The sequence below is a fragment of the Schistocerca nitens genome, chromosome 6 (assembly GCF_023898315.1).
Source record: "Schistocerca nitens isolate TAMUIC-IGC-003100 chromosome 6, iqSchNite1.1, whole genome shotgun sequence".
Lineage (NCBI taxonomy): Eukaryota > Metazoa > Arthropoda > Insecta > Orthoptera > Acrididae > Schistocerca > Schistocerca nitens.
This window is the reverse complement of record NC_064619.1, coordinates 35,590,644-35,603,111: the sequence shown is the minus strand read 5'-3', so window position 1 is coordinate 35,603,111 and position 12,468 is coordinate 35,590,644. Positions and strand designations below refer to the sequence as shown.

At 42.9% G+C, this 12,468-nt stretch overlaps 1 protein-coding gene across 4 annotated transcripts in view; it reads right to left on the bottom strand.

The window, feature by feature from the left end:
- LOC126263127 (vesicular glutamate transporter 1-like) overlaps positions 1 to 12,468 on the bottom strand; it is a 142,735-nt gene that overhangs the window by 87,220 nt on the left and 43,047 nt on the right. For 2 of the 4 annotated variants that reach the window (XM_049960145.1, XM_049960146.1), the window contains exon 3: positions 3,321 to 3,501. In XM_049960145.1, coding sequence (XP_049816102.1) covers positions 3,321 to 3,501 — 181 coding nt within the window. The remainder of the gene's footprint in view (positions 1 to 3,320; positions 3,502 to 12,468) is intronic. The other 2 variants (XM_049960147.1, XM_049960148.1) reach the window with 1 other exon arrangement.

Below are 12,468 nucleotides of genomic sequence, written 5' to 3'. Positions count from 1 at the left end.
GTTTTAGAAGAGCAATGCTGATTGGCAGTCGATATTTCTGACGCCTTGAGCTGAGGGAATAATGGAAGAGACCGAAAGATATACCCCTTCACGTCTGGCGTGGAGAGGCGCCATTCCGTTGTCGCTCTTGGAACAAGGAACAAGTCTCTCGTCAGTACTTCACTGGGAGAGCTCCTCTGTCGAGAGCGAATCGAAGTGCTACTGTATATTGAGTCCTTGCGATTTAGCATTGTTCACTGTGTTGGCTGACACACTTGTTGTGCGGTGTGAACGGACAGAGTTATAGTTAAACGCCTGTGAGCGAATTTTGAGTGGCATCGCGGTGGACTGGTTATCTGATCGGTGTACCACACCCATAGTTAGACTAGGGGCGAATAGGAGTCCTTGACTTCATCAAGGCATAGGGAGAGTTTGATTGGCGAAGGTCAATCCAGATAGAACAAGAGTTATCTTATTTGTCAGCAGCGAGCGGCGCAGACATCAGTCATCGGAGCTTATGGTACTGTGCACTACAGCTATTGCGAGCCCCATATTTCGTCCACAACAGTACACTTCACTGCATTTCACATGCAACAGCCGCATTGTACCTAGCAACATTCTAAAGGATAATTATTCAAGTTGAGTAGGCGCGCCTCTCAGTCATTCTGCGAAGTCAACAACCATCTTAAACTGTGTATAGAAATTTCATTAGCGAATCCTATCCTTGAGAGATATCTTCACATTCCAAAAAGTACCAGGATATAACTTGTTCAATTCATAACTAAAAGTGCCATTGTGATTTCTCAGAATTTTTGCAAAACAGATAATAACTTTCGTTTGTATTCATGTTTTTCTTACACTAACTAGCACTACTCCAGTACCCAAGTATCCCACTAGTTACGTAAGAACTTTTGTGAATTTTTATGTCATTTCCTTACAGCAGACGACTCCAGAAGATATTTATTGCTGAAAGTTTTTCATGCATTTCTCTTTAGAATGTTAGGAGCATCTGTCTGACTTCTGTAGTAGTGTGGGGTGGAAACTGCATCTTGCAAGAGCCACAGGATAAAGGGTACATCTCAGATTAATCCGTTGTGCATAATAACAGATCAACTCCACACCTCAGAACTGCTGTACATTGTACGGATGTACCCATGTGATGCCATACGGGAAGTCATGTTGGATGCCATACTGGGTAAAGATCCCAGGGTAATAAACTGAGGATAAATTATAACAATAAGGATTGTAAATTGGGTAATAAATTAGCTATAAGGATGCTAAACAAACAATGTTATGTGGGAAGTAACCAACAGGATAATAGCTACTCTAATTGGGTAGTAAGTTATAACGACAAGGATCCCAAATAAACACCCTCATCTGGCAACCAAGCGGAAGATAAGGACCGACATGACACAGATGTAGGTGGATGAAAACTACACTCACACCCAATAGTCCCCATACTGACATAATTGTTTTATTTGCCATTAATTAGAAGTGACACTTAATTGCAATTATTTTATAATTTGCGATACTGTTACTAATCACAAACCAAATAAATGTCTTTCTGTAACGGTGTACGTTATGTTAGTAAATGGCCATGGGTAGGTTTATTATTATACACCCATGTTTTGTTTTCTTGAGACAAAATTTGTTTCCACAGTTAACGTGCGCAAATGAAATAAGGCAAGTAATTAGCAATAAAGTTACAGATCGGATATTATTTCAGTTGTGGTCTTTTTTTTCCTGCGCATGGTTCATCGATGTGATTTTTCTTGTCTCAGTGTTGCATACCAACGTCATGTTAATGTTGTCTTCTGATTTTGTCAAAAATTAAGGAGCAACTTTACTTTATTTGATTGTCTGGAGAGAGCAGCAACGTAGTTAATTCGAATTTTGAGTTATGAAACAGAAATTAACATGAATCCATATGATCCATATGAGGGAATGGCCGACATGAGTGTGAATACGAAGAACAAGAGGTCGTAATCTCAACAGAAGTTCAAATGAGCGTAAAGAAAATAGAGATACAACCATAGGGATGCAAATCAACCGACCAGCTTATTAGTAAATAGACCACTGATATCTTCCTAAAGTATAAATTCTGTCCCTGTGACTATCTGAAAGGCTGTTGTCACCTGACACATTTCACTTCTTTTATTTTCTTCGCACCCTCAGCGGCGATTTCGCGTACTGCTGTTCACATGTGTGCCGCAATGGAGCTATGTTTAGTTCTTCTGTTCAGTCCTTGATTCCATTTTCTTGACATTTGCGTAAACTTTCTACTATCATACTTCGCAGTTTTTATCAGTATTGCTTTAAAAACGTTTATTTACTTGTATTTATACATCTGTGCTCGTCGAAATTTTTGTCTCAGAATTTAAAATCGTGAACTACATTCAGTGCGTAGCACTGATGTTCTATCAATGAAATAAAATAGAAGTTGACTAATTTTCCACAGAATCAGACAACAACAACACCTGCCCAACTCTACATGTGACACCAAAACAAGACAATTAACACAGGTTAACTAACCACAGGAAACAACATTTGGGACAATACATGAAATCAAATAAACAACCAAGAAATATAGGTATATGCATGCTGTCTGTAAGTTTGTTGTTATGTAGTTGTAGTTGTCATGTTGAATAGAAGTTCCATTTGTCTACGTGAATTTCTTACAGATTTCCTGGAAATTACGAAAAAGATGTTTGTATCACATGGAAGAAAGATAGATTTGAAAGACAAAATCAAACAATGGAAAATCTGGGATGTAATAATGGCAATATTATGAAGAGAATAGATTGCTACTCACCATATAGACATGCTGCGTTGCAGACAGGCACAACAAAAAGACTGCTAAACACATAAGCTTTCGCATAAGTACTGAACACGTAAGCGTCTTACGAAATGGACAAAGAGCACATACACACATTCACGCAAATGCAGATCACACACACGTGACCACTGTCTGTGGCTGCCAGGGCTGGCCAGAGACAGTGGTCGTGTGTGTGTGTGTGTGTGTGTGTGTGAGCTGCGTTTGGGTGAATGTTTATAAGTGCATGTTGTCTATCTCGGTAGAAGGCCTTCTGGTCGAAAGCTTACGTGTTTAGTAGTTCTTTTGTTGTGCCCGTCTGTGTCTCAACGTCTCTGGTGTAGTAATCTATTCTTTTTGATAATACTGCCAGATTTGAAAAACACACTGACGAAAATCGTGAACTGTGAATGTAATAATTCCCTACGTAGCTTTCGCTACATGCCAAAGCTTTTCTTGACTGAGGAGCACTGGCTTGCTGCTGGGAGTTGGCTGTTTACATATTTGCATTCGCTGTGAACCGACTTACGTATACGATGGTGTCGTTGTCGAGGACTCGCGACTTATTCTCCGTCATGGCGACGATGGCGACGCTGACGTTCACCCTGAGCGCCAGCACGTTGAAGAAGCCGAGGAAGGCGAGCAGCGTGACGACGATGCGGTGTCGCCTCCAGAACTTCCACAGCGGCACCTCGGTCATCCCATCTCTGCTGGAACACAGGCACTTCAGTCGTTCTGTCTCTGCTGAAATAGCAGCTACCTCAGCGGACGTCAGCCGCGCTTTCTGTACACTACTGCAGTACGGTAACACCAACGACTGGAGAGCCGACATGCTCTCTATCGAATGGCCCATCCATTTTCACCATTAAAACCACCAATACCGTGCTACTGCAGGAGTGCCGCAGACAGTCTCAGACCACTACTCCCTGTTGTAAACTTCCACATCAAGCTGCCCATTTCCTTCAATACATCTACGACACAACTTCCCATCCACCCTTCAGGAATCTAAACCGTCCTTTCACTTCCAGCTCAATGAGATCACCTACTTGTACAACGAATCACTTTTCAAACGATCCATCCAAACTCCAGGAAACAATTATAGGACGAACTACCACCAGCATCTGTCTTCATGACTCTTTTTTAACCATTCATTTCTGATTAACTAAAATACCTCAGAGAACCCTCGACTGTAAACTGTAATGGAAACACCACTGCCCAACATAAAGTCCCTAAAACAAATAACCAACCCAACTTGGGGAATGCGTCCCTAAACAATCTTCCATAACTACAAAGTCTTGATTCGTCTCGTCCTCTGATATGTCAAACGTAGTCTTGATATCCATTTCAGTTCTTCAACAGTTTCCAAATAAATGAACGTCACTCACCACATCTTGCTTTACACATCCTTTTACCTTCGCCTACACAAATACTTTACCAGCTCCTCGCATTCCCGTTTCTTGTCACGTAGATTAAAGCCCTCTATCTGCTCTATATATCCTGCAAACTTGGCCTCAACCATTAGATATTCCAACAACCGTGGGTACAAAAGTATATTTAATCCTATTGATTCTTCTTCAGTTTCCAGTCCCAGTATGCTGCCGCACCTATGCTACCACATCCGAACAATACAAGTACACATTGTCCCTATCATCATCTTAGATAGACTTCCTTTCCAAAATAATAAAATCCGTCGTGACATTTGTCCTTCCTAGCATATCTGACCCACTCCATATTCTCCCCAACATCAGCCCTCCCTTTTCCCTTTCCACCCTGTCCTAACCTTTCCTTCTCATGACCACCATCCTATTTACACCTATCACAAACCTCAAGTTTGCTACCCTCCCACATCACAAGCGTCCCCAAACACCATCCATCCTGCTAGGTTGATATGCCACACCTTCCACCTCCAGAACCTCTGAAAATTATCTCCTCTCTCAAATTATCCCCTCCTGGTGCATGCTCTTCTTGCTTTAGTGTAGTGCAGTGGTTCAACAGTTTTATCATATTTATTTTAAATGATGATCAATTTAAAACTATAATTTCTTGAAATAAGACAGCCGTGGTTGCAAACTGTTTTTATCTATTTATTGGCGAAGATGCGTTTCGGCCTTATGGAGCATCTTCAGATTAACGCCAGAAGTAATGTGGTGAGCTAACATCTGTCTTTAAGTGCCTGAAGATGACATTAAGATAAAAATTAATATACTGGCATTAAGGGTAGCCGCTGGCTTACCACATTACTTCTTAGGTCAATCTGAAGATGCTCCACAAGGATGAAACGCTTCATGTGCAATAAATGCATAAAAAAATTGCAACCAAATTGTCGTACTTCAAGAAATTCGTAACAGGTTGCTGCACCAGGACCCAGCATGGAGCGGAACCAATTCTATTTTAATAGCTTTGAAAACCATATAAATATTTTGTCTTTTTAATATTTCAAAAGTACTGGGGATAGACCGAAAAAAATCCGGAAAATTGTGATAAGTACTCGCGCACCTAGTGTTCCGTATAAACTTAATTATGTATATCCATCCCGAGATTCGAGAATCTCGAGGATTTTTGCTGTTATCGATATCGATACAGATATAGTATCGGTCCCGGGAACTCCAAGAATTTCTAAAATGCAAAAAAACAACTGCTGTAGACCATACTGTGTTTAAGTAAAGTGTAGACATAGTCTCCATCCTCCTTTTGTCCAAGCACATTATAACAAGATAAGGCAATTCGCAGAATGGCGCAGCGTCAAACAGGAACGAGAAATGTGTAATTTTCGTTGCCTCTGGAGTAGAGCCATGTGTGAGATTCTCTCCTTCACATACGGAAGTAAAAATGTCCTTTGCGTGCCACATAAAACCGCTGTAATAACAAACGTCGTAAGTGCTTAAATAAATATGGCATGTGATATGGTTATGTTTAAAAATCTATTTCACCATTTTAAACTTATCACAGAGTTGGTGATGTCCTTGAAGCATGTTTTTTACCATCCCGAAAATTAACTGTGTAAGATGTGGTCTCCTGACCTTCATTGCTTACATATTCTGCCCTCACAATCAGATTCCGCACATTAAGTTGCTTCATTCAGACCCAAACTCGATAAGATAAAGTCAAAGTTGTATGAATTCATGTAAATGATATGTAATTAACAAGTAAGCGCACCATGGTTGAAATACTCGAGGCTGGCGTACACACATACATTCCAGACGCGACGGTCACAGAAGCTTTTAGTTTGGGAGAGAAACCACACAACGGGACGCCGGTCCCTTCAGAGGACGACCCAGCTATGTCGGCCGGTGACCGCCTGTGTAGCGGACAGTATGGGCCCGAGTGAAAGGGGAGAACAACCCCGTGTTCGGCTTAAATAGCAAATTCCGCTACATTGTGTGGGAGCGGCCAGCCTACGCATTCTTTACACATAGCACGCAGTTTCAGAGATTTTCACAGGGAGACAGCAAACGCCAAACGCCAATGCTACAGGTTTCCGGATTGGTCACCTTAAACGAAACGTCATTCTCCCATTTTAGAAGAGCAATGCTGATTGGCAGACGATATTTCTGACACCTTGAGCTGAAGGAATAATGGAAGAGACCAAAAGATATACCCCTTCACGTCTGGCGTGGAGAGGCGCCGTTCCGTTGTCGCTCTTGGAACAAGGAACAAGTCTCTCCTCAGTACTTCACTGGGAGAGCACCTCTGTTGAGAGCGAATCGAAGTGCTACTCTATATTGAGTCCTTGCGATTAAGCGTTGCTCACTGTGTTGGCCGACACACTTATTGTGCGGTGTGAACGGACAGAGTTATAGTTAAACGCCTGCGAGCGAATTTTGAGTGGCATCGCGGTGGACTGGTTATCTGACCGGTGTACCACGCCAATAGTTAGACTAGGGGCGAATAGGAGTCCTTGACTTCATCAAGGCATAGGGAGAGTTTGATTGGCGAAGGTCAATCCAGATAGAACGAGAGTTATCTTATTTGTCAGCAGCGAGCGGCGTAGACAGCAGTCATCGCAGCTTATAGTACTGTATGCTACAGCTATTGCAAGCCCCATATTTCGTCCACAACAGTACACTTCACTGCATTTCACATGCGACAGCCACATCATACCTAGCAACATTCTAAAGGATAATTATTCAAGTTCAGTAGGCGCGCCTCTCAGCCATTCTGCCAAGTCAACAACCATCTTAAACTTTGCATTCCTGTGATATAATTACAAATCAACAATTTTACAATTTTTTTCCCTTTACTTTAACCGCGAAACCCTCCATCTTGCTAAATTTCATGACTATAGGGCAATGGGAAATACCCTACAGGGTTTGATGAGTGAATTTGTAAGTATGGCTGTATCTTTTGATTGATTTATAAGCTTAAAATTTAAGCGCCGCCAAAGGACAATAGACCTTAGCATGTGGCACAGATTTTAACGTGATTCGTCAATCCGTTTCTGAGAAATGGGTATGTTAAACGATGGGCAGACTGAGAGTCAGATTAAAAAATGATAATTTTTTTTCGTGCGATGTAATCCCAAATTAAGAGAGTTCGGATTTTGTTCTTTACTTGTACGTGTAAACCTGCTTGTGCTCCTGAAGCATATCCGTAACACTTGAATGCTGATTGAACCTACTGGTAACAAATCTAGCAGCTCGCCTCTGAATTGCACCTAGTCTTCTTTCAATCCGACCTGGTGCGGATACCAAACACTCGAGCAGTACTCAAGAACAGATCGCACTAGCGTCCCATACGCAGTCTTCTTCACAGATGACCCACACTTTGCTAAAATTTTCTCAATAAGCCGAAGTCTACCATTTGCCTTGCCTAATACGATCCTCACATACTCGTTCCATTTTGTGTCGCTTCGCAATGTTACACCCAGATATTTAAACAACGTGACGGTGTCAAGCAGGTCACTACTAATATTGTACCGGAACATTACGGGTTTATTTTTCCTACTGATCCGCATTAACTTACATTTTCCTACGTCAAGAGCCAACTAGAAATTTTGTCTATCTCATCTTGTATCAACCTACAGCCACTTATCTTCGACACCTTCCTGTACACCACAGCATCATCAGCAAACAACCGCAAATTGCTGCCCAACCTGTTGGCCAGATCATTTATGTATATAGAAAATAGCAACGGTCCTATCACACTTCCCTGAGGCACTCCTGATGTTCCCCCTGTCTCCGCTAAGCATCCGCCGTCGGGCCCAGCATACTGGGTTGTATTACGTTAGAAGTTTTCGAGCCAGTCACAGATCTGAGAGCTTATTGCGGATGCATGCACCTTTGTTAACAGTCTGCAGTGGGGTACCGTGTCGAATACTTTTCGGAAATCTAGAAATATAGAATCAGTCTGTTGCCCTTCATCCGTAGTTCGCAGTATATTATGTGAGCAAGCTTGGTTTCGCAGGAGTAATTCTTTCTAACACCGTGCTGATTCCTGGACATGAACTTTTCGATCTATAGGAAATTTATTATACTCAAATGGTTCAAATGGCTCTGAGCACTATGGGACTCAACTGCTGTGGTCATTAGTCCCCTAGAACTTAGAACTACTTAAACCTAACTAACCTAAGGACATCACACACATCCATGCCCGAGGCAGGATTCGAACCTGCGACCGTAGCAGTCGCACTGTTATTATACTCAGAATATGCTTTAGAATTCTGCAGCAAAGCGATGTTAGGATATTGGACTGCTATTTTGCAGGTTCTTTCTCTTACCCTTCTTATAATACTGGAGTGACCTGCACTTTTTTCTAGTCACTTGGAACTCTGTGCTGATCGAGAGATTCACGAGAAATGCAAACTAAGTAAGGGGTCAGTGGCGTAGAGCACTCACTCTAAAACCGAACTGGGATTTCTTCCGGATTGTTTTCTCTTTCAGTTGTTTTTCTACGCAGGGATGCTTATTAATCATTATCATCATCATCATCATCTCAGCCTTTTCCCACGTCATGTGGGAGCCTATTTTCCATAAATGTCTGTCCATAGTTACCAACCGTGCACAGGCAGGCTGACGACTCCAGCGAGCGACCAAATGGTGTAAATTGCCCTGAAGATGACCCCATCGCGGGTTGAAACCGGTTGGCGTCAAAATAAATAATGCGATTGTGACTGTCATTTTGAATGGTTGGTGCTTCTTCTCTGAGCCATCCTTTCTGCCGTAGGTCCCCTGCTACCTTGTCCTTCCATCTCAGTTTCGGTCTTCCTCTTCTCCTTGATCCTCCGATTTCTAGGTGTTCAACTCTTCTCCCCACGTAGTACTCCCCTCTTCTCTGCACATGTCCATACCATCTTAGCCTACTTTCTTGCTTCTTCTTCCTTATGGGCCCAAATTTCACTGTACTCATTCCTTAGTCTATCCTTTCGTGTCACCCCACTCATCCTCCTTAACATTCTCATTTCTGACACTTCCATCATTTTCTCTTGGGCTTTTGTAATTGGCCAAGTTTCTGCGGTATACAGCATCGCAGGCCTCACCACAGACTTGTAAAGCTTTCCTTTCATTCTGCAGCCACCCTTATTATCACACAGTACTCCGCTCAGTTTCCTTCAGTTCATCCATCCACTATTTGTCTTCTGCTGTATTTTGGCCTCCAGTCCTCCATCACTTTGCATGTAACAGCCCAGGTATTTAAATTTCTTGACCAGTAACAGTTGTTCTCGTTGCAGATGAATACATAGATCTCTGGCAGCCTTAGTACACATATACTCTGTTTTCTCCATGCTAATTCTCATTCCCCTTTCCTATAGAGCTTTCCTCCACTGTTCAACCTTCCGTCTTGAAGTGCCTCCTGGGTGGGTTCACGGATTACAATATCCGGATGCTTATTAATATGTTATCCATATGGGATTCTGAACGATGATCAAGCGAGGGTACGTTTGTATGATTGTCCTGCGTGAACGATTTCTTAAACATGGAATTTAAAACTTCGGCCTTCGTTTTGCCATCTTCTGCTGCCGAACCAGACTGGTCAACGAAAGAACGAGTGACTGAGTGAAAGCCTTAGATTCGTAATGCGATTTTACACAGGAGCAGGATTATTTCGGGTTCTGCGCCACGTCTTCAGCCGAGGTACGACGGTGGTAGCTGTTGTATGCTTCTCGCACAGACCTTTTCACAGATGCCGTACATCATCATTTGCGCGTCCTCTTTTGAACCGAAAGTGTAACAGCCTTTGCTTCCCCAGCATTTTCCGAATTTCGTTATTAAGCCACGGCGTGTCTTTTCCGTCCTTAATCCACCCACTCGGCATCTTCTCCAGAGCAGGTTGTACAATTTGTTCAAATGTTGCCCATAATTACTCTATGGCCATCATTCTGGTACTAAATGATTGCAGTTCATTGTCTAAGAGAGATGTTAACAACTGCTTATCTGCTCTTTCTACCAGAAACGCTCTCCTAGCCCTCTTGACTGATTTATTAACTTTCGTAACCATAGTCACTATGGTGACATCATGATCACTAATTCCCGTCTCTATACAGACGCCATCGATAAAGTCCGGTTGTTTGTAGCTTCAAGGTCCAAGATGCTTCCACTGCGTGTTGGCTGCCGAACTAGCTGCTCAACACAGTTTTCGGAAAACGTGTTCAAAAGTATTTCGCAAGACTGACTGTCTCCTGCAACGAATCCATACACGTCCCAATCTATACTCGATAGGTTAAAGTTATCACCAAATAGTATTGCATAAATTGGATATTTATGCATAACCGACCATAGGCTTCCTTTGAATGATTCTACAATTATCATAGCGGAGTCGGGTGGCCGGTAAAAACATCCAACTAATTAACTTCATTTGACCCAGACCTATTATGCGCGAACCAGGTAACTTTACTATCACATTCAATGTCAACCTCAGTACAGACAATATTTCTGTCGAATGCAATGAACACTTCCCCTCCTACGGCGTCTAATCTTTCTCTCCGAAAAACATTCCAAGACTCGCTAAATATCTCAGAGCTTTTTACTTCGGGTTTTAGCCACCTCTCAGTCCCAAGAATAATTTGAGATTGGGAACCTTTCTGGCGGGAGGTAAATTTGGGAACTTTGTTACGAATACTTCGACAATTTACTGATACAAATGTTACAGTCGAACTGTCTTTGCACTAAACGCGGTCTGATTTCCCTATAGGCGTATCGACTGGCGAATGTTCATGGGAGTACCTCAGACTACAACCTTGCCTAGAAAAACCCATGTGCACTCCACAAGTATTCTACTATCCGAGTAGCTGCTTCCTTTGTGTAGTGCATCACTGACCTACCAAAGGAAGTCCTACAAATTGCAGCCGAGAACGTCACGGAGACGACGAAGCCTGTGGTTGAATCTGCCTGCAGCCCGCTCGCCAGGCCAGCAGTCTTCACCACATTTTCGCCACCCGCCTGTATGAACTGAGGATGGCCTCAGAATCCATGACACAGGCGTTGTTGGTGCCATATGAGCCACAACTTGCAGACGACTGCACGTTGCACACTCGATAGCTGTAGGTAAGGCCGCCTACACATCTCGGATGAGGCCTTCCGGCAAACATACCGAGTACACAGTGGCTTTCTTTCTATCCCTGAACACTATCTTCCTAAGGGGCTCCATAATGCGTGTAACAATGGAGCTCCCAATAACTAGCAAATCCTTGCCCACGCGTCCCTGCTCGGACCTTGCTGAAGGAACGGCCACCTGTTCACTGGGGCCCATAGGGCCAGCCTCCACATTGGCCCTCCGTCTCGAGCGACTCGAACGCGTTACCACCCGCTAGTCACCCTGCGGTTCCACCGTGTCGGGTGCACTAGAAGGTGTGTCGGCAGTAGAGCCCTTGGGCGAAACAGCGACACCTGATGTATCTCATCCGACGGTCCAGAATCTCCGTTCTTACCGACTAAGTTACGGAGCCCCAAAAACAATAGAGCAGAAAAAAAGTAGACCAAACCATCAGGAGAACAGTGAAGGAAATTCGGAGGGTAACAACAAATAACGAAAACTAGTGAGGTAGTCGTCCTAACGGATCTTATTCGTCATATAGAGGATCACATGCGATCGTGTAGGGCAGTGGCTCCCAACCTGTGGGGCGTGCCAGCCTGGAGTGGCGGCGGGGGGAGGGGGGGCGGGGTGAGATGTAAGGGGTGGAGGGGGGAGGGGGCAGCGGCTCACACAGCTCAATAGGAAGCAGAAACATGCTGGCAAACAGTCAAAAGTTTTACATTCTTATTACAGTTAGAGAGTGTAATTTTTGTTGAGGTAACAGCATCAGCTTTGCTTCGCGCACCAAGAAGTTATCGCTGACACAACGTTTTCTTCAATCCATTCTCTGCATTCTTGACAGAGTGTTACACCTGTTGCGCTCAAATTTATTTCGCGTATATGTGAAAAATAAAAGGTCAAAACCTGTCTTTTTTGTGTTAAATAATACATTTTCACTACCAAACAATTTTTAAGCTGCCCGATTTTGAAAACTGGTGAAATGGAACACATGTGTCTCACGAACCTAACTAGATCCACGTTTTCATGTAAACCTAGAATTTTGAGAGATAATTTCTTAATTGTAGAATGATTTCATTAGGATGGCAATTATGGAAAAAAATATAACAAATCATTACCAAAACATATTTTTGCTCTTGACAGAGAAAAACATGAATTATCGCACACAAGTTTTCAAAATAACTTTTGGAGGTGGCTTTCAGATTACACGA